Source organism: Musca domestica, unplaced genomic scaffold (assembly GCF_030504385.1).
Source record: "Musca domestica strain aabys unplaced genomic scaffold, Musca_domestica.polishedcontigs.V.1.1 58, whole genome shotgun sequence".
Lineage (NCBI taxonomy): Eukaryota > Metazoa > Arthropoda > Insecta > Diptera > Muscidae > Musca > Musca domestica.
Genome location: NW_026712360.1, coordinates 2,966,151 through 2,987,940, shown reverse-complemented (window position 1 = coordinate 2,987,940; position 21,790 = coordinate 2,966,151). Strand labels below are relative to the sequence as shown.

General features: G+C 37.4%; 3 protein-coding genes across 7 annotated transcripts; 2 read left to right on the top strand and 1 right to left on the bottom strand.

Annotated features, from left to right (window-relative positions):
- Window positions 1-1,313: 1,313 nt before the first annotated feature.
- On the top strand, window positions 1,314-17,474 carry LOC101901502 (mitochondrial proton/calcium exchanger protein). 5 transcript variants are annotated; one of them, XM_059128791.1, is made up of 6 exons: window positions 1,314-1,405; window positions 1,877-2,076; window positions 12,462-14,521; window positions 15,819-15,923; window positions 15,993-16,295; window positions 16,361-17,474. In XM_059128791.1, the coding sequence occupies exons 2-6, from the start codon at window positions 2,007-2,009 to the stop codon at window positions 16,520-16,522; spliced, it is 2,700 nt and encodes an 899-aa protein (XP_058984774.1). In that variant the 5' UTR covers window positions 1,314-1,405; window positions 1,877-2,006; the 3' UTR covers window positions 16,523-17,474. The 5 variants fall into 5 exon arrangements, with proteins under 5 accessions (XP_058984774.1, XP_058984773.1, XP_058984776.1 ...); XM_059128790.1 differs by having other exon boundaries at window positions 1,319-1,508; XM_059128793.1 differs by having other exon boundaries at window positions 1,321-1,405; window positions 1,892-2,076.
- Window positions 6,668-8,014, top strand: LOC101900995 (uncharacterized). The gene is made up of 2 exons (XM_005175506.4): window positions 6,668-7,087; window positions 7,152-8,014. Exons 1-2 carry the CDS (start codon window positions 6,773-6,775, stop codon window positions 7,926-7,928), a joined length of 1,092 nt encoding a protein of 363 aa, XP_005175563.4. The 5' UTR covers window positions 6,668-6,772; the 3' UTR covers window positions 7,929-8,014.
- A 2,187-nt stretch (window positions 17,475-19,661) lies between the features above and the next one.
- On the bottom strand, window positions 19,662-20,577 carry LOC131805598 (uncharacterized). Its single transcript, XM_059128944.1, has one exon. The coding sequence runs from the start codon at window positions 20,501-20,503 to the stop codon at window positions 19,682-19,684; it is 822 nt and encodes a 273-aa protein (XP_058984927.1). The 5' UTR covers window positions 20,504-20,577; the 3' UTR covers window positions 19,662-19,681.
- Between the last annotated feature and the right edge of the window lie 1,213 nt (window positions 20,578-21,790).

The following is a 21,790-nucleotide window of genomic DNA, read 5'->3' as shown; positions in this document are numbered from 1 at the left end:
AAACAAAAAACACTGCAAACAGAGATCCGTAGATCGAAAACGGTCAGTAAACTTATCCGCAAGAATTACATGCCAACAAACAGTCACAAGGTATCGTAACGTAACGTACGGACTGTAACGTATAAGAAAGGTCTGTATAGTCCACGATACAAGGAAAACGAGGTAGGGCAGAATTACTCAATTTAATTTTTTGATAATTTTTTTTTTATGTGAACTTTATTTATGCATGGGTGTGTATTATTATTTTCAATTTTTGAATATTAAAATTAAGTTGATACCAAGATGCTTATTTCAAAGTATGCAGAGAAAAAATGCAACTTTTGTAGCGAAATAAACCTTTAGAGATATGTAGAACATGATTTTAAAAGAAAGTATGGCCTTTTAAAATCCATACAAGTTGTTTTTGTTTTGATAGAAATTCTGACATTACAATCCTTACAGGTTACGTTACATACGACTTTTTCCAATTTAGCCTACCTTGTCTTCATTATATCATGGTATAGGTCGTATTTAGATTTAGACAGTTTATTTTCGTTAATTTAAAGCGTTCTGTTTTGAACAGAACTCTTTCATTTTTGCAAGGCAATTTGATTTTTTGTATAAAAATACATCATGAAAACGAGCCCCTTTTCTATCCCCCTTCCATACATGCAGTATGCAAAGTTCCATAATGCAAACGAAAAACTCAAATTTTAGCTAGTATTTGAAATATGGCAAAATATGTAACCAAGGAACAGTGGGCGAGGTTCCTTACCTTGTGTAAAATATTTGTGTTTACTTTTATTCTATTCTTTTATAATTTCATTAAAAATATTCACCTGTTTCGCCTAAATTTACAATTTTTTGACACTTTCATTATATTTTTTTCAAGAAATTATTGGAGTGTGGATTCTAACATGATGACAACATTTATTTATTTCGTTCTGCTCAATTTTGACTTGACAAGAGGGAACGAAAGGAAATAGAAATACAAATTTTGGGATTTCTTCAAACGAAAACAACAAATCATTATTTCATGCAAAGTTTAGCCAAAGAAATTAATGAAAAAAATACTGAATTGCACTACAGGGCTTGACGAATGGTGTAGTAAATCGACCTACATGCCCCTATCAAGAAATAAAATATCAATTCGGAATGAATGAATTATACGCTGCAAACTAAAAAAGTTTACTCAAACATCCTTAATAAAAATAATACATGTCTTACAAAATGAAAACTATACAATAAAATACAACATCCCACTTCACTTTATGACGTTTAAAGTCAAGTCGATTAGGGCTGGGAAACATTAGTCAAAAGCCGATCTACATATCCCTACGACAGATGACAATTGACAACCGTAAACTTGGAAACTATTGTTGAATCGTGAAATTTCTACGACAGCCGCCGAAACAAGAAACAGATAGTAAATAACGTAAATAACTAATAAAAAGTAAAACTATATAAAAACGAAAGCGTGACGCGTTGCTACATAAAGTGAAAAAATAATACTTGAATAATAATTTATTGTAGGTATCGAATAAAAGTTACGACTTTGCCCTTCGTCTCGTATGTTGCGGCATATCTTTCGATTGCAACAACAAAAAAACAGAAGGAAAGACCAGTAGAAAAGATCTGTGTGCAATTGACCCAAAGAATTGTGTAATAATGCTTTGGTACAAGGAGCAATGAGTTAAACGATCAATAGAGAATATCAAGAATAACGAAAAGAAAGCAAAAAGATATAATTTATAAAAGAAATAAAAGAAAATAATATATCGGGCTGCAGGCACACTTGCCTTTTCAGCGTGCGTGTGTGTGTGTGTACTTGTGTTCTTGAAAAAGTGGAAAAAGAAAATTAATCTAGTTGTTGTTGTTGTATCTTCTTGTTCTTTAGCCTTTCTTTGCACAGCTTCTAGCACCTAATTCGTTATTGTACATAATAAAATAAACACCCCCTTCTCTTTGATAATTGTCAATAAGAAGTTAACTATTCAAAACGGATTCTGCAACAATCCCGTCTCAACATGAATGCCTTTGTGCGAAGTTATAAAAAGTGTGGCCTGAATAAGCATGTTGCTTTGCCCTCAAAGAAATGTAAGTAGATAGCTATTTTGAATATGTTAATGTTTTTATATCCATATTTTTGTTTTTAAGAATACATTGCTTGAGAAAATTTTAGGAAAATCTTGAAAACTTTCCATTGTATGCAATGTCAAATTTAGAGTTAATAGGTGGGCTGCTATTATTTGCAATGACGTGATTGTTTTCTATCACAGCTGTTTAGGGTTGCCAATTTGTTTAAAAAGGGACAGCAAAATTGTAATAAAATTGTAAGTAGTTTTAGCATTTTATGTAGAATATAACTGGTCTTGTTGCCTTTTAGATGCCACCGAAAGAGTCAGAATCTTAACTGAATACAAAATAGGTTCCCATCTATGATTTCGGAATATACAATTGATTTATATATAAACATTGACAATGAGTTGTTGTCAATTGTATAATTTTGAAAAAAAGTAAACATATGATTGCACGAGATCGACTTCCTAATTCTACCAAGATAAAACTGAGGAAATATAAAAACATATTATTGGAAAATGTTGAAAACATTTACACAACTTGATCATTTTGGTTGCTACGTCGAAATGGGCTACTTAATCTGAACTAGCCTATAATCCAATAATATCCCTCATCGAAAGTGATGTAAGATTTTCAGACCAGAGCATAACATAAAATCAAACTGTGTCATAGCTTATCAAATATTTACGTTATGCTGGACATGAATCATTCTTGTGTTGTTTTCAAAGATAAGACTGTGATAATGGACTTGAAATTCCTTCAGATTAGAGGATTTTCCCTACATATGTAAATAAGAAGCATTTCTTTTTATGTAGACATAATTTAAAGTAGTTGTAACTTTTAGAGTTTTTTTTGTACTTTTGTCATATATTTTTATAACCTCCACCATAATATGGAGGGTTTATGTATTTTAGACCCTACAAAGTATATATATTCTTGATCAGCATAAAATTCTATGTCATTTTAGCGATGTCCGTCCGTCTCACTGTCTGCCTGTCCGCGGAAATCCCTCTAGCTTCCGAACGAAATGAAGTAGGTTTATAAAATTTTACTCAAACGTACATTATGTCTGTAGGACTTTTGGTATTGAAAATGGTTGGTCCACGTTTTGGTATGGCCCCCATATAACGGTTCCTCCCGATATTCGGTATTTTGATGATTTTAGCGACGTTATTCACCAGAATTGTTTCAAATTTTGTATTTGAAGTTCGTAATGGGTACTACAGCCTATGACAGAAAATTGTCTGTGCAGGTCCACGTCTTCGAATAGCCCCACATACCAGCACTATCCGATATTCGGTAGAATTGTAGAATTGTTTCAAATTAGATATTAAACGTTCGTAATGGGTACTACAGCCTATGACAGAAAATTTTTTGTGCAGATCCACGTCTTCGTATAGCCCCCATATAACGGTAGCTCACGATATTCGGTATTTTGATGATTTTAGCGACATTATTCACCGGAATTGTTTCAAATTTGATATTTGAAGTTCGTAATGGATACTACAGCCTGTGACGGAAAATTGTCTGTGCAGGTCCACGTCTTCGTATAGCCCCCATATAACGGTAACCCCCGATGTTCGGTATTTTGATGATTTTAGCCATGGTTTACCGATTTTTTTTTCAACATTCGCATTTGAATATTGTATGGCTTATGACACGTCGTTGTATAGTTCCTAAAATAACGGCTACATTTGGTATTTTTAAAATTTTAACAGAAATTTTAAGGGATTTTTTTTTGTTGAAAATTGCCAAATTCGTTCTAAATGATGGAAGGTATTCGAAGATAGGTTCGGCCGAACTTGCAGCTTTTTTACTTGCTTTTTAGAATGTATCTTTACCTTTGTTTTTGTGGCGTATGATTGTTTGCCAAAAGATAAAGATTTTCCTTTTCTATTTGCATTTTTCTTTGAATTTCCTTTTGCACAAACTTGAACCAAACCAAGGTTACCCAGCTAAATAAATTGGGTTAATGCTCTTCGAATACAAAAAAAAAGAAAAATACACTTTTTAAACAAAAGCGAAAGCACAATACTTTTAGACAAAGGGTAGGGTATGTAATAAGACAATTTAATTGGCACGATTATATACCTATCTAATGTGGAAGATTTTTTATTTTGTTCTCACAATAGTCGATTTGTAGTTTATCAAAAGTGTTTAATTTTGATTACTAACTCGTTGCAATCATTGTTAAAATGATAGCTGCAATGGAGAACCTATCATGTCTTTAAGATAAGAGAAATTCATTTTGTCATGAAAGCATTAAGTCTACCAAAAGTTGCATTGAAGAAAAACTGACTTCCAAGACAAGTTAGAAATGGAGGCCGATAAAACCCTTTAGTTTTTGGCGGCGAAAAAGTCTGAAAACAAATTTTAAATTCTAGCTTTTTTCTTTCATAAAATGTTTCAAATCCCAAAGTCAGAGAATTTGTTAACAGATCATTGCGTGACTCAGACAACAATGTCGTTTCTAATTTTATACCTACATTTCAAAAATTCCCTGCAATATTGCATCATGGTATCACAGAGGTAGACATTGTGGCGTCAGTGTGTTTGTTGTGCGGTATTTTTTTTTTTTTGATTAAAACAAATTTGAATTGTCATAAAAACCAACAGATGCATTAATTTTTTTTAGTTGCTGCCTTCGTGCATTCAATTCTGAAACAAAGTTCGATGACCCATTTTTTCGTTTTAATATAGATGTGAGCCTTAAACAATGTAGGTCAATAATCCTTAATTATTGGAGAAACACAAAGAAAAGACAAAAAAAAAAAAAATACAGAGTGAGATAGAAACAAGTAAAAAAAGCGGTAAGTTCGGCCGGGCCGAGCATTGAATACCCTCTGCCATTTGGAACGAATTTGGCAATTTTCAAAAAATAAAACCCGCTAAAAATTCTGTTAAAATCTTAAAAATACCGAATGTAGCCGTTATATTAGGGTCCATACGACGAGGTGGACCTATATAGGTAATATTCAAATGTGAAACTTGAAAAAAATGGGTGATAATGTAGCTAAATTCATCAATGTAGGGAGGTGCTATTATATGGGGGTTATACCAAAATGTGGACCTGCACAGACACTTTTCTGTCATACGTTGTAGTATCCATTACGAACTTCAAATACCAAATTTTAAAAAAATCCGGTGAATAATGTCGCTAAAATTATCAAAATACTGAATATCGGGAGATACCGTTATATGGGGGCCATACCAAAACGTGGACCTGCACAGACGATTTTCTGTCATAAGCTGTAGTGTCCATTACGAACTTCAAATGCTAAATTTTAAACAATTCCGATTAATAATGTCGCTAAAATCATCAAAATACTGAAAATAGGGAGGTACCATTATATGAGGACGAAGACGTGGACCTGCACAGACAAATTTCTGTCATAAGCTGTAGCATCCATTACGAACTTCAAATATCAAATTTGAAATATTTCCAATGAATAATATCACATAAATCACCAAAATACCGAAAATAAGGGTTTCATTATATGGGGGCTATACGAAGACGTGAACCTGCACAGACGATTTTCTGTCATAGGCTGTAGTATCCATTACGAACTGCAAATACAAAATTTGAAACAATTCCGGTGAATAATGTTGCTAAAATCATCAAAATAAGGAAAATAGGGAGGTACCATTATATGGGGTCTATACCAAAACGAGGACCTACATGGCCCATTTGCAATAACAAAAGTCTTGTGAACATAGTCTACATTTGAGTAAAATTTTATCAATTTACTTCATTTTGTTCGGAAGCTAGAGTAATTTCCGCAGACGGACATACGGACGGACATCGCTTAATCGACATAGAATTTTATGCTGATCAAGAATATATATTTTGTGGAGTATACAATCTATATTTCAATGTATTATATACTCTCCATTCTATGGTGGAGGGCATAAAAAAATATAATTTCTGACGAATATAGCATAGCATAGCGAAAAAATAGCATTTTAGACTAAATTTTGTGCTATTGAAAAAATAGCATGTCTGTTTATGCTATAGCAAAAAATAGCTTTTTTTGCGAATTTTTGTTCTATAGCCAAAAATAGCATTTCTGAAATAAAAAATAGTATATTTGACGATTTTTTTGTGCTATAGCCAAAAATAGCACTTCTGGCGGATTTTTGTGCCATAGTAAAAAATAGCATATTTGGTAAATTTTTGCGTCATAGAAAAAATTGTATTTTTGATGAATTTTTTGTGCAATAGCAAAAAAAGCATTTCTGGCGAATTTTTGTGCTATGAAAAAAATAGCATTTTGGCAAATTTTTGTGTAATAGCAAAAATATCATTTCTAAAGTAAGTTTTGTGCTATATAGCAAAGAAATAGCATGCATTTCTCATGGATTTTTGTGCTATAGCAAAAAAATTGAATTTCTTGTGAATTTTTGTGCCATAGTAAAAAATATCATAGCATTTGTGGTAAATTTCTGTGCTATAGCAAAAAATAGCATTTCTTACGAAATTTTGTGCTATACCAAAAAAATAGCAATTTTTTAGTTAATCTCCACTAAATCATAAAACACTTTGTTATTCATAAAAATTCAAATGTTTACTTATTTTCAAAATAAACAAATCACCTCTGCTTTTCCCCTCTTTGAAAAAAAAATCAAAAACGGAAAATTTTGAATTGAAAAAGTTGTGTATTTTTTGTGAATTCCAAAATTTAATTTGTGAAAAATTGTGAAAAATTCGTTAATCATGTCCATGAATGTTCCGAAAAAGGTCAATCGTCATGTATTGAAGGCAATGCATATTCTGAGTAATGGTAATGCAAATAAGACCATACCATTAATGGCTGTTATAAATCAAGTTGAGTATCAAATGCGAAATTTGGTACCGGTTCCACATCTGGAGACGGTAATTGAACATGCCCTCATGAATCTAAGTGAAGTGGGTTTAATTCAGAAGAAGGGATCCACAAATTTCACCATGGGTCATTCATATGGTATGGCGTCGAGGACAACACCCGGACGGCCAATACCTCAATTGCACCGGGAATATTTTCAGCCAAGGGTAAGTTGGAAAAATTTCCCTTATTTTCGATTTGTAATTGATGCCATTCATTATTTTCCCCCAGGTGGCCCGCAAAAGAAGTGTCCGCAATTTAGATCCCAATTCCCATGTAGATCGCCATTACAGCCAAGAGTCCGTGTCGGGTGATGAATATGATCGTGCCCGCAAACGTTTGCGCACGAATACTCGGAAATTTAAATTTCACGGTGGTAATGTACCCTTGCCAAAATCCAAAAATCATGCCAGCCAGCAATATGATGTTATGGCACCAGAGTGGAGTGATATTGGCTACCTGAGTGATGGCGCCATTGATGATTACAGTTTGAAAATGTTCTCCCAATGGGCAAATGCCAAACGATTATATGGCCTACCCACAAATTGGCCATGGAATCCTGCTGTGGTATCGGCTGCCCTACAAATCAGCGAAATACCCAATGTAGAACCCTCAACGTCTAATGGCCAGAGTTCTACCAAAGAAACAAGTGAAATGAAGTTGATGAAAGAACAAAATGAAATCTATCAGGAAGCAGCAGCAGAAGAAAATGTGGAAGAAAAACAAAAACAAATGCCATCAACTTTGCCAAAGGGAAATGAGAACACAAAAGAAACTGGCAGCGGGCAAAATATTACACCCAAAGCAGATAAAAAATCTCAAGAAACCATTACCAAGTCATCGCTGATAGAAGTCAATTCGAAAATGTCTTCGAAAGCAAACTCAAAGGCTAACATGGGCAGGGGAGAAGAAGAGGAGAAGAAACAACATCCATTAAACGAATCTCTATCCCATGTGGAAGATATGGAAATTATATTATCGCCCAGATCAATGAGTTATTTAAATTAAATGTTTTGCTTGTCATATAGTTTTGAATCATATTTGGATTTAAGTGTCGCTTTGTATTGAAATAAATCGTTTTTTTTTTTGTTAAACAGATCTGTACAATAAAAAGGCCCTTGGAGTAGGGTTCTTTGGTCTCAGAAGTCTTGGGAAGAGCAAAAATCCAATTGCTTTAGGAGGCTTTGTTTCTTCGTTTGTTTCTTTTAGTCTCCGAAGTCTTGAGAAACGCAAAAATCCATTGACTTTTAGGGGACTAAATGTCTCGTGAGGCAAAAACAAATGCCCTTCAGAGAGAAGAGAAACCTAGACTAGACCTTATTTTAAAGAACTATTAATGGTCCATCAAGACCTCTCAAAGAAAATATACCGATGAAATGGTTTCTTTCAGTGCTTCAAACTTTTATTCTCTTAGAAGGCTGCCCAAGAGGAAAACAAGCAGCCTATAAAACGGAAAACCAAAGATTGTACCCATGCGGTACAAAATTTTGAACCCTTTGTGGGGTAGGTACCTACCTCCCTATCTCTATCATCTTTTTAACAGATCTTGTGTTGATAGAAATACTAAGATGCAATCGGATCTTAATTTTGCGTTTTATGAGCTTCACGGATACTCAAAATTTTGACCTTTTGTGGGTGAGGTACCAGGGGTTCGCAGATATATGTCATCTTCACAACAGATCATGCGTTAGCAATAATGTTTGTATGTGTGAAATCTGAAGAGAGTTGGATGCTTATTTCGCCTTCTTTGTGCGTTTTATTTTTCAAAACATTGACCCTTTGTGGGGGAGGTACCAGAAGGAATGGTCTGATCTGTACCATCTTTATAACACATCTTGTGGTGATGGAAATATTGACATTTTCCAGGACTGAATGGAATCGAATGTTAATTTCGCGTTTTATGTGCTTCATGAATATTCAAAATGTTGACCCTTTGTAAGGGAGGTACCAGAAGGAGTGGACAGATAATTTCCATCTTCACACCAGACCTTGGGTTAATAAAAATACTGTGATGTGTGTAATTTGAAGACAATCGGACTCTTACATCACATTTTATAAGAATTATATTTATTCAAAATTTTAACCCTTTGTGGGGGAGGTACTTGATAGAGTGAACCGATATTGTCCATTTTTGCACCTGACCTAGCACTGATGCAAATATTAGGATTTGCAAAGTTAGAACAAAATCGGATTATCCTTTCTATCTCTGTGCAGTAAATTATTTTCTTTGAAAATTTCGCCCTTTCGTGGGGGAGGTACCTGGAGGAGTTGACTGATACTGCCAATCTCCGAACTCGATCTAAGTTTGATAATAATATTACAATGTACCAAGTTTATATCAAATCGAGTGCTCCCTTCAAGAGTTATTGTGAGCACCAGCAAGACAGACAGACGGGCGGACGGACGGAAATCGCTAGATCGTCCTGAAAAAAGATTTTGTCCAAAGAGACTTAGGGTCTAAAACCGGTTTTTCGATGAGGCACGTTTTGGCCTTATCAAATTATATATACCCTCTCTAGCCATATGGCAGAGGATATAGTAACAGATCATCTAAACCGAAAATCAAAGATTATAGCCATACAAGAACCGAAAAATCCAGATATCTATTGGTTAATAGATTAACAAGAATTGAAATAAAATTTGACAATTTTCTTTTCTTTTATTTATTTTTTACATATTGTCATATAAGGCACTTCCTTTCCATTGAAGACCAACATTTATTGAAATTTAATAGCAGTAGAGACTAATAGTAGTAGTAGTCAAGTAGTCAATATATAGATGTTTTTGGAACCGTCCATGGTCTTATGGGAAAAAATAAATAAAAAAGAAGAAAACCCATCACCGCTTTTTGTCAAATTTCCATTGAATTCTTGCTAACCCAAATAATCGATTGATGTCTGTATTTTTCGAGTTCTCTCCTCTCGCGTGCTTTCTGTCACTCTTTCTCCCTCTCTCTCTCACTTTGGTGTATTGGTCATTGTTTTGGTTATTTACATAAGTTATTAGATCATTTGTAATTAACACCAATGTGATTTCTTATTTATACCGGTTATACCTGTCGGTTACCCTTGTCACCACAGTCTCCCCTGCCCTCCCACTAATCACTTTATTATGATTAACACTTGGAAAATGAAATGAAATGATGATAGACGATATGGCATGATAATAAGCAAAATACAATAACAAAGCAATAGAATAAAAGTAAATAGTGAATAACAAGTAAAAACCAAAAAAAATTGAAAACAACAACAGCATGTCAAGAAAAACAAAATGAAATAATTTTAATTATGATGTATTTGATGGGATCGAGAGAGAACAAAACAAACCAAAATTTTAAAGATAAACAAAAAGTATAGAAAGTGATTGTGTTTGCACATCGTAGAGAAGGGGTATTATTTAATTGAGTGTGCGTGTGAGAAAATATGGCTTCTAAAACGAAAACAAATTGCAATTTTGCCAAAAGCGTTGTTTTCTACTCCAAACATTTATTTAATCTAGCATTTTCCTTATCGCCAAAAACATTTTGGGAAGTTATCAGTAATTCCCTACTAATCGTGATATTTGTTGATATATCGCCCATAAACATGTCAGTAAAAGAAACTAAATTTTCAATCAAATTCGGAGTACAATCAATAAATGAAGTCTGTTGTAAAGGCAAAAGAAGATAGGATAGGTCCATAGTTCCAATTTATGATCTACTTTTGAGTACTTTTTATACCCTCAGCCATATGGCTAGAGAGAGTATTATATTTGTATTTGATACGGCCAAAACGTACCTCATCGAAATAACGGTTTTAGACCCAAAGTCTCTTTGGACCAAATCCGTTTTAGGACATTTGGAGTCGATATAGCGATATCTCTCGAAGGAAGTACCCGATTTAATTCAAACTTGGTACATCGTAATATTATTATCAAACTTAGATCGAGATGAGAGATGGGCAATATCGGTCCACTCTTTCTGGTACCTCCCCCACAAAATATCAAGATTTTCGAAGAAAATAATTTACTGCACAGAGAGAGAGAAAATGTAACCCGATTTTGTTCTAACTTTACAAGTTCTAATATTCGCATCAGTTTTAAGTTAGGTACGAAAATGGACAATATCGGTCCACACCATCAAGTACTTACCCCACAAAGGGTCAATGTTTGGAATAATTATTACTCTTTTAAAATATGTTGTTAGTGTTCGATTGTCATCAAATTAAACTCAACATAATATTTTCATTAACCCAAGGTCTGGTATGAAGATGAGATATATTGGTCCACTCCTTCTGGTACCTCCCCCACAAAGGGTCAAAATTTTGAATATCCATGAAGCTCATGGAATGCGAAATTAACATCCAATTCCATTGAGACTTGACACATCTCGATATTTCCATAAACGCAAAATCTTTTATAAAGATGGTATAGATCGGACCATTTCTTCAGGTACTTCCCCCATTAAGGGTCAACATTTTGAATATTCATAAAGCTCGTAAAACACGAAATTAACATCCAATTCCATTGAGACTTGACACATCTCGATATTTCCATAAACGCAAGATCTGTTATAAAGATGGTGGAGATCAGACCATTCCTTCTGGTATCTTCCCCACAAAGGGTGTAAGATTTAAATAACCATAAAGATCATAAAATCCGAAATAAGCTTTCGGTTCTCTTCAAACTTCACACATGCCATTATATTTACTAACACAAGATCTGCTGTGAAGATGGGATATATCGGTCCACTCCTTCTGGTACCTCCCCCACAAAGGATCAAAGTTTTGAATAACCATGAGCTCTTAAAATCCAAAATTAAAATCTGATTCCATTCAGACTTGGCACATCTCAATATTTCCATCAGCACATAATCTGTTATAAAGATAGTAGAAATTGGACCATTTCTTCTGGTACCTCCCCCACAAAGGATCAAAGTTTTGAATAACCATGAAGTTCATAAAACGCGAAATTCAGATTTCCTTCAGACAAATCTCAATTTTATATATCAAAACAGGATCGGTAATAAAGATGGTAGAGAACGTACCATTTCTTCTTGTACCTTCCCCACAATTTCCAATACTTATGTCTGGCCAAAAAAGACAATTTTATTGCCGACAAAGCAAAGGAAATCAGCTTTTTGTGGTCCAAATTCTGCACATTAATTGTTTTGGCCCAATATTTTTGGAACGTCACCTCACGTGGCCACATAATCATCCATTCCCTTTAGAAATTCCACCGAACTAGTCTCTTTTTCACATGCCGTAACAAGCACCATCTATAATTCATAGTAAATATGGGTATTTCTCCTAGTCAAAAAATATGGAGCATACTTTTAGGCGTTAATAAAGTAAATGTCTCATTTATTTCCAAAAAATGCAATTTGAAAGTTTTTTATATTTTCTGCAGAGAATATGATATGAAATGTTGCTTCCATTGATCCCAACCTATCCAAAGGAAAGGTTTCGGATCGGACAAATTCCGGTATTCCTTGAAATTTATTTCTTTTTTTCTTTATTTTCTTCAGCACCTACTAATCAAATTCTTTTTCCCCCTCCTTTTCAGATACTACATCACACAATCGTTCTCATTTCGCACTGAAATATCGCATAGAACCGTATAGCGCTGGTGGCGGTGCTACCACAACTCTGCAACATGCCGCCACCAGCCGTTCAGCTCTCTTACCCGGCCATTACTACCTACCATTGGCCGCTGGTAGCTATTATGATACCGTCGCCTTGGTCCACAACCGTTCCCTGCATCTGAGCCATCGTTTATACGAACAACCCTCGTCCAAGGTCGAAGTCACTGTGCAGACCATGAAAAACAAACAAAAAGAAAAAGTTGAAGAAATTTTAAAAGAAGTAGCCAATGGTAATGCTGCCGCTGCAGCAGCACCCACAGCGGCGGCTGCAACATCAGCAGCAACGGCTGCTTCCAGTGCCGTGGAGACAACCAACAATAAATTGGCCGAAGTGCCAGCCAAACAATTGGCCGTAAAAAAGTCTCTGAAGACCCGTATCTGGGAGGAAATTGTCCACTACTATCATGGTTTCCGGCTGCTCTTCATCGACATCAACATTTGTCGCAAACTCTTGTGGCGTGTGCTGAACGGCAAGACATTGACACGCAGAGAAAACAAACTGCTGGTGCGTACCACCTCAGATCTGTTCCGTTTGATACCCTTTTCGGTGTTCATCATTGTGCCGTTCATGGAACTGCTGTTGCCTGTCTTTATTAAATTTTTCCCCGGCATGTTGCCCTCAACATTCCAAACAACCAAAGAACGTGAAGATAAACTGAAACAGAATCTTCAGGTGCGCCTGGAAATGGCCAAGTTCTTGCAGAAGACTCTCGATGAAATGGCTGTGCAACACAAGGAACACAAGAGTGAGGAGGCCAAACAATTCGATAACTTTTTCCAGAAAATTAAAAATCCCACAGAATATGTGTCCAACGAGGAGATCATCAAATATGCCAAGAGGTTTGAAGATGAAATCACCTTGGATTCCCTGACCAGGGAACAACTGGCCGCTCTGTGTAAGGTACTGGAACTAAACACAGTGGGCACCACCAATTTCCTGCGTTTCCAACTGCGCATGAAATTACGTTCGCTGGCGGCCGATGATCGTGTTATTGCCCGTGAAGGTGTCAACTCATTGGATTTGTGGGAGCTACAGCAGGCCTGCAAGGCCAGAGGCATGCGTGCCTATGGCCTGACACAGGAGAAAATGCGGACCCAGCTACAGGAATGGATTGATTTGTCGTTAAACGAAAAAGTACCACCCACACTACTTTTACTATCCCGTACCATGCTCATCTCTGATGATACCATTACCACAGACAAGCTCAAGGAAACCATTAGAGTGTTACCCGACTCCTTGGCTGCCCAGACCAAGGCTGCCATTGGTGAACGTGAGGGTAAAATCGATAACAAGACCAAAATTCAAATCATCAAGGAAGAGGAACGCAAAATCAAAGAAGAAATGGAAGAGGAGAAGGAGGAAGAAAAGGCCAAGGCCGCCGACAAGGTGTTGGTGGATGCCGCTGCTGCAGCCGACAAAGCTGCCACCATTGATGTCACAACCGAAGCCAGCATGGTGGATACGGCCCGCGATGTCACAGACACCGCCACCGCCGCCCCGGCTGCTGTGAAACCCAAACCTGTGGTCCTCACCGCTGCCGAACAAAAGACCAAAGAAGATGTGGCCGCCAAGGCCCAGGAGGCCGAAGAGAACACTCTCACCTCCAAGGATGTGGAATTGTTGAGCGAAGCCCTGAAATCCCTTTCGAGTGACAAGAAAATGGTTGTCGAAAAAGAAACCATCAAAGACCTTAAAGAAGAACTCGAAGAATACAAAGAAGATGTGGAAGAGTTGCGTGAAGTGCGACAGGTTGTCAAGGAACCGGTACGCGAAAGTCGTGCCGCCAAAATGCTATTCAAGAAGGTTAATAGCATGATTGGCCAATTGGATAAGGTGTTGGACGATTTGGAAAAGAAACAAAAGGAACAGACACTGCCAACGGACGTGAGTGCCGAGGAGTTGAAGCGTGCGGAAATGCAGGCCAAGTCCTTGGAGGAGGATATTGTGCAAATTGAGGATCTAGTGCAGACGATTAAGAAGGTAAGAAGTAAAAGGTTTAAAGAAGACACTAAAAGGTTCCATGGTTCGACTAATGGATCGAATACCTTAATTTTTATCTAGCTTATTGTGGACGATACTGAGGGCTATTGCAGATAACCCTGAGGGTCATTTACTCTACTGTGAATGACCCTGAGGGTCATCTACTCTACTGTGAATAACCCTGAGGGTCATCTACTCTACTGTGGATGACCCTGAGGGTCATCTACTCTACTGTGGATGATCCTGAGGGTCATCTATTCTATTGTATGACCCTGAGGGTCACTTACTCTACTGTGAATGGCCCTGAGGGTCATCTACTCTACTGTGGATGACCCTGAGGGTCATTTACTCTACTGTGGATGGCCCGAGGGTCATCTACTCTATTGTAGATGACCCTGTGTGTCAGGTACTCTACTGTGGATGACCCTGAGGGTCGCCTACTCTACTGTGAATTACCCTGAGGGTCATCTACTCTATTGTAGAAGACCCTGAGTGTCACCTACTTTACTGTGGATGACCCTGAAGATCATATACTTTATTGTAGGCGACCCTGAGGGTGAGCTACTCGACTGTGGATGACACTGAGGGTCCATCTACTCTATTTTAGGCGACCAGTCATCTGAGGGTCATCTACTCTACTGTGGATGACCCTGAGGGTCATCTACTCTACTGTGGATGATCCTGAGGGTCATCTATTCTATTGTATGACCCTGAGGGTCACTTACTCTACTGTGAATGGCCCTGAGGGTCATCTACTCTACTGTGGATGACCCTGAGGGTCATTTACTCTACTGTGGATGGCCCGAGGGTCATCTACTCTATTGTAGATGACCCTGTGTGTCAGGTACTCTACTGTGGATGACCCTGAGGGTCGCCTACTCTACTGTGAATTACCCTGAGGGTCATCTACTCTATTGTAGAAGACCCTGAGTGTCACCTACTTTACTGTGGATGACCCTGAAGATCATATACTTTATTGTAGGCGACCCTGAGGGTGAGCTACTCGACTGTGGATGACACTGAGGGTCCATCTACTCTATTTTAGGCGACCAGTCATCTGAGGGTCATCTACTCTACTCTATTGTAGATGACCCTGAGGTCCATCTACTCTACTGTGGACGACCCTAAGGGTAATCTACTCTACTGTAGACAACCCTGAGGGTGACCTACTCTTCTGTAGGCGACACTGAGGGTTATCTACTCTATTGTAGACGACCCTAAAGACCATATACCCTATAATAGACCACCCCTGCGACATCTACTCAATGCTCATATTATTTTCTTATTCTTCTTTTAGTTAAAACAAACCTCCGATGAGTCCAGACTTAAACAAATCGAAAATGTCCTCAGTAAATTGGATGCAGACAAAGATGGTGCCATTTCTGTCGATGAAGTTCTCAAGGTAAGTCCGCCACCACAATTTCTCCCCAGCACCAAGAAAAAAATAATAATTGAATTCCCAATTTGACAGGTCATTGAAGCCATTGGTCGGGAAAATGTAAAACTGGATGAAAAACAATTGGAAGAACTGATTTCATTGCTGGACAAGGAACAGGTTATCGAGACTCAGGATAAGATTGAAAAGGCCCTGGCCAAGAGTATAAAAGAGGCAGATAATGTCAAGAAATTGGCGGAAGAAATTGCTGATGCTGCGGCAGCATCTGCCAAGAATAATCCTCTAACAGAAGATCTTAGGGACTGTGCAAAGGTGGTCAAGGAAAATGCCTTGGATTTGGATGCCTTGGATGGCAAGAATATTTTGAAGGCCAGCGAGGTAAGATAAAGATGTGAAAACTGGTTTAAATTTTATATTAATTGTTTTTTTTCGAATGCTTTTAGAGCTCTACAAAACCCGCGGATGCAGCCCTGTTGGATGCCGCCGAAAAACAAAAGGAGAAAATCTTACCTAAAGCTGATATTAGCTCGGCCATACCGCCCAGCATACCAACGACAACAACAACCAAAACTACACCCACAAACACCAAGGATAAAATGATATGACTCGATGAGGATAAGGAGAAACCTAACAATGCAAACATGGACAATAAACCTAGTAACGAAAGGAACTAAAAACTACGATCTTCAACTACGGAAAGAAATTACCCTATTCTTGTGTGTTCGGCTTCGGCTTAAAATTTACTAGGTTATCCAAACACCGTTCCTTGCAGTTTACACTGGGTGTCTGTGTGTTAGTTTAATTCCAAAGCAGTTAAAACCTCTCCTCTCCTCCCCACCCCTTTTTATGGGGTATTTTTAATTCCTTGTTAAGCCCATTTTTTTTACAACATCGTAAATGTCGACTTATGCTTTTTCATAAAGAGAACATTATTTACAAAAAATAAGAAAAACAACAACTACTTAATAGTACCTTAAATGACAAACGATTATTATTTATAGTTTGAAAATGTCAAAACCCCCCCACCACCCAAGTCCCCTATTTTTTTGTTTTTTATTTATAAAAAAGAAAAATAATTCCTTTTTTACTTTTTTTTTTAATTTCCCTTTTTTCTTCCACTTTTATAAAATGAATGTCTACTACTGTTTGTTGTATATTTAAAAAGAAAAAAATGAAACTTAAAAACCAATTAAATAGAATGAAACGAAGGCTGTTTTAAGTGATTTCTAAATATTATTATTTTGTAATGATTAACACATTCTCTTTTTATTTCTTTCTGATTTCCTAACTTTCCATGGAGTTTTCTGCGAGTTCGTTTTGGCGTTTTTTTCTTTGAAGTCTTAACTAAAATAAGAATTTTTTTTATTTCAAATCCCCAAATTAGCACAAATTTCTGATAAAAAATACAGCAATGTAAAACAGTGTTTGTATGCAATTAATTAAAAAAACTGAAACAAGAATGCTGATGCTGCTACTAAATCCAGAACAAGATAATAAAGATATTTTTTTATATATACTATGTGTAATAAACCAAAAAACAAAAACAAGAAAAACAAATCAATGAAGTTTATATATATCTGTATATGATGACATCATACGAACCTAGCCATGATTATTTATTCTGCTTAAATTTTAGAAGAAAAGAAAAAAAAAAAAAACGAACAGGTTTACCTTAGTTTAAATTAGGTCTAAGAACTGTTTATAAAAAAAAAAAATAATAAATATATTTAAAAAATAATAATGAATATAACAAGTTGCGAAGAAAACGACATCAAGGAGCAGAAACAAAAAGAAAAAAACGTTGTCCTTTCTTTTGCCAGGGTTTAGAGTTCGCTACTTACAGTTGTGGGCCGAAGGGACACATATTTTAAAGCTATCAAGGGATGACAAGGGTAATCTCTACTAGCTCGTCTGCAGTAGAGATTACCCTTAAGGTTATCTACAAGTGAGGACATGACTCTTAGGGTTGTCTACAATTATGTAGATGACTTTTGTTGTATGACCCGCGATGCGATTCGTTATTGAAATGCGGTTTAATTTTGGCATTCGTAATTGAGACGGACTAAATCGAATTATTGAAGTACAAAATAATTTGATTTTCAATATGGTTATTGCGGTTTTCCTTACAAATCGACTGCTGATGTTGGTGTTATTTCCGCATCATTAAAGGAAAAAAAATTAAAAAAATAATAAAAAAAAATAAAAAAAAAAAAATTAAAAAAATGGCTTACTAGGTTATCTAATGATGGATAGTCTATTATAGAGTAGATGATTCTCGGGTAGTCTACTGTGGAGTAGATGACCCTTGGGGACGTCCACTGTGGTGTAAATTGTCCCTGGCGACGTCTTTGTAGAGTAGATGGCCCTTGGGAAGGTCTACTGTAGAGTAGATGGTCCTTGGGAACGTCTACAGCAGAATAGATGGTCCTTGGAAACGTCTACTGCAGAGTAGATGGTCCTTGGGAACGTCTACTTCAGGGTAGATGGTCCATAGGAACGTCTACTGCAGGGTAGATGGTCCATGGGAACGTCTACGGTAGAGTAGATGGTCCATGGGAACGTCTACTGTAGAGTAGATGGTCCTTGGGAACGTCTACTGTAGAGTAGATGGTCCTTGGGAACGTCTACTGTAGAATTGATGATCCTTGACAATGTCTACTGTAGAGTAGATGGTTCTTGGGAATGTCTACTTTAGAGTAGATGGCCCTTGGGAACGTCTACTGTAGAGTAGATGGCCCTTGGGAACGTCTACTGTAGAGTAGATGGTCCTTGGGAACGTCTACTGTAGAGTAGATGGTCATTGGGAACGTCTACTGTAGAGTAGATGGTCCTCGGGAACGTCTACTGTAGAGTAGATGGTCCATGGGAACGTCAACTGTAGAGTAGGTGGTCCATGGGAACGTCTACTGTAGAGTAGATGGTCCATGGAAACGTCTACTGTATAGTAGATGGTCCATGGGAACGTCTACTGTAGAGTAGATGGTCCTTGGAAACGTATACTGTTGAGTAGATTCTCCTTGGGAACGTCTATTGTAGAGTAGATGGTCCTTGGGAACGCCTACGGTAGAGTAGATGACCTTTAGGGTCATCTACAATAGAGTAGATGGACCTTGGGAACGTCTACTGTAGAGTAGATGGTCCCCGGGAACGTCTACTGTAGAGTAGATCGTCCTTGGGAACGTCTACTGCAGAGTAGATGGTCCTTGGGAACGTCTACTGTAAAGTAGATGATCCTCGGAAACGTCTACTGTAGAGTAGATGACCCTTGAGAACGTCTACTGTGAGTAGATGGCTCTTGGGAACGTCTACGGTAGAGTAGATGGTCCTTGGGAACGTCTACTGTAGAGTAGATGGTCCTTGGGAACGTCTACTGTAGAGTAGATCTCTCTTGGGAATGTCTACCGAAGAGTAAATGGCTATTGGGAACTTCTACTGAGAGGAGATGGTCCTTGGGAACGTCTACTGTAGAGTAGATGGTCATTGGGAATGTCTATTGAAGAGTAGATGGTCCTGGGAACGTCTACTGTGGAGTAAATTGCCCTTGGTGACGTCTTTTGTAGAGCAGATGTCCCTTGGGAACATCTACGATAAAGTAGATGGTCCTCGTCTACAAAAGACTAGGCGAACCTCAGAGTCGTCTGCCATACAATAGTAGACTCTTGCAGGACTTTCCATATCCTTTTTTGAAATTCCTATTTTCTTTCCTTTTTTGAAAAATTTCACATTTATTTTTATTTTTTATTATCCAACCCTTTGTTCACTAATCACGTTGCAACCAACCATCCAATACGCCACGATGTGGCCTCCGGATAATTGTATTTATCCTCCGGAGATTGCAAATACCTTTGCCTTAGATATTCCAATCTTTCGCCAGCTTTTAGACACGCCAAGACTTCATTTGCTCGTGGTTTCATCGGCTGTTTGATATTATCAATGGCCTTCAGTTCATCCGAGGATAGGTCATAGGAAAATGGCAATGATTTAAGGTTATGGGATGAATTTCGACGTTTATGTGATTTGGAAGAATTCAAAGCCGATGGTTTCCAGAGAGGAGTTATGGGTTTTGATTTTTTGTTTGAGAAGATTTTCGTTGGGGGTTCTTTTAGGGGTGGGATATTTTTCGGTGTGGATTTTGAGGGCAAGGAAGTTCCATATGTTTCAGTAGCTTTGGCAGTTTTAGAAAATGAGGGAGTTCTCCTAAAATTTGGGGATTTTGGTAGAGGAGGAACTTTCTCAAATACGTCCTCCTTTGGAGTGACTACAGGCTGCGAGAATCCCAGTGCCTCTGGAGTTTGTGTAGATTGATGAGTTTTCAGTTTCAACTCAGCTTCCAAATCGTTCTTCGAGGGTCTGGGTGTTAAAGCAGTGGCGATTTTGGATGATTCTAGTGCCACAGATTTATCCAAAGTATCCGATTTTCTGACACCTTCATTTGTAGCTTCTTTGGAGAGAAAATGCTTGAAATTTCCATCAATGTTTCGGAAATATTTGTAACGCTGGGCGAATTTGAAAGGATGACACTCTCCATTGTTGTTGGGGATTTCACCATGAATTTCTTTCGAATCACAGGATAATTTAAGAGGCATTTTAAGTTAAAAATAATATTCAATATTTAAAAAAAAAAATTGGAAATAAAAGAAAATAAAATAATTCAATCAAGTATTCGGATAATAGGTAAACTGAAAAAGTCCTGACTTCAAGGTATGACTTAAAAAATATTTTTCTTCTGAAGGCATAATCCTTTATAATGCAAAAGAATACTTTAAATAAATCAAATCCTTTAGAAGTAAACTCCTTACTCTGCTTCTCTCCCTCAATATCATCTTCATCACCATCCTCTCTCCTTCAATACCCTTCCATTTCATATTTGTTACATTATTTTAATTTCTCATAAATAATCCGAATCCTGTAATTGAAGTGAACATCCATAACCTTAAATTTCCAATCTCTAGCCGAGTGAAATAAATAATGACCACAAAAGTGAAATGATTTTCATGATTCATTTATGCAGCACGCCAGGATAATATTAAGTAAGTAAGTAATGTTGCTGGTTTTGTTTTGCCCAGGATGCTTGGTCGTCGGTTGTCATGGTTAGGTGAAATATTTGCAAAATAATTGTTGTAAGGAATAATAAAATGGAGATTTATGGATGAAAATGAGGAGAGCGGGAGGGATGGTGGGAAATTAGTAGCGGCGTTGGAGTAAATGACAAACGAGGGTGTCTACGGTGCAGTAGATGTCCCCAGATGACATCGAGGTGGTTCCAGGCGACATCTACACTAATGTAGGTGACCCCCGGCGGCATCTACACTAATGTAGATGGTCCCAGGCAACATCTACGCGGATGTAGATGGTCCCAGGCTACACCTACACTGATGTAGATGGTCACAGGCTACATCTACTCTTTTGTAGACTGCCCTGATGGTCCTCTACTCTATTGTAGGTGATCCTGAGGGTCATCTACTCAAATGTAGGCAATCTTCACATGTAGACGATCGTTCAACTCATCTACTGTAGAGTAGATGGTTTCTGGGAACATCTACTGTAGAGTAGACTGTCCTTGGGAAAGTCTACTGTAGAGTAGATGGTCCTTGGGAACATCTGCGGATGAGTAGATGGTCCCTGGGATTATCTACTGTAGAGTTGATGGTCCTTAGGAACATCTACTGTAGAGTAGATGGCCCTTGGGAACATCTACTGTAGAGTGGATGGTCCTTGTAAACATCTACTGTAGAGTAGATTTTCCTTGGGAACTTCACGGGAGAGTAGATGAACCTTGGGAATGTCTATTGTAGAGCAGATGGCCCTAAATGACGTCTATTGTGGAGTATGTTGTCCTTGGGATCGTCTAGGGTGGAGTAGATGGTCCTTGG

What these genes read in the sequence shown, in the direction of transcription:
- LOC101900995 (XM_005175506.4), top strand. Translation starts at nt 6,773, where the DNA reads ATGTCCATGAATGTTCCGAAAAAGGTCAATCGTCATGTATTGAAGGCA. An exon ending in GGGAATATTTTCAGCCAAGG is followed by an intron (nt 7,088 to 7,151) that starts GTAAGTTGGAAA and finishes ATTTTCCCCCAG; the next exon opens with GTGGCCCGCAAAAGAAGTGT.
- LOC101901502 (XM_059128791.1), top strand. Translation starts at nt 2,007, where the DNA reads ATGAATGCCTTTGTGCGAAGTTATAAAAAGTGTGGCCTGAATAAGCAT. An exon ending in TGCTTTGCCCTCAAAGAAAT is followed by an intron (nt 2,077 to 12,461) that starts GTAAGTAGATAG and finishes CCTCCTTTTCAG; the next exon opens with ATACTACATCACACAATCGT. An exon ending in CTGTCGATGAAGTTCTCAAG is followed by an intron (nt 15,924 to 15,992) that starts GTAAGTCCGCCA and finishes CCAATTTGACAG; the next exon opens with GTCATTGAAGCCATTGGTCG.
- LOC131805598 (XM_059128944.1), bottom strand. Translation starts at nt 20,503, where the DNA reads ATGCCTCTTAAATTATCCTGTGATTCGAAAGAAATTCATGGTGAAATC.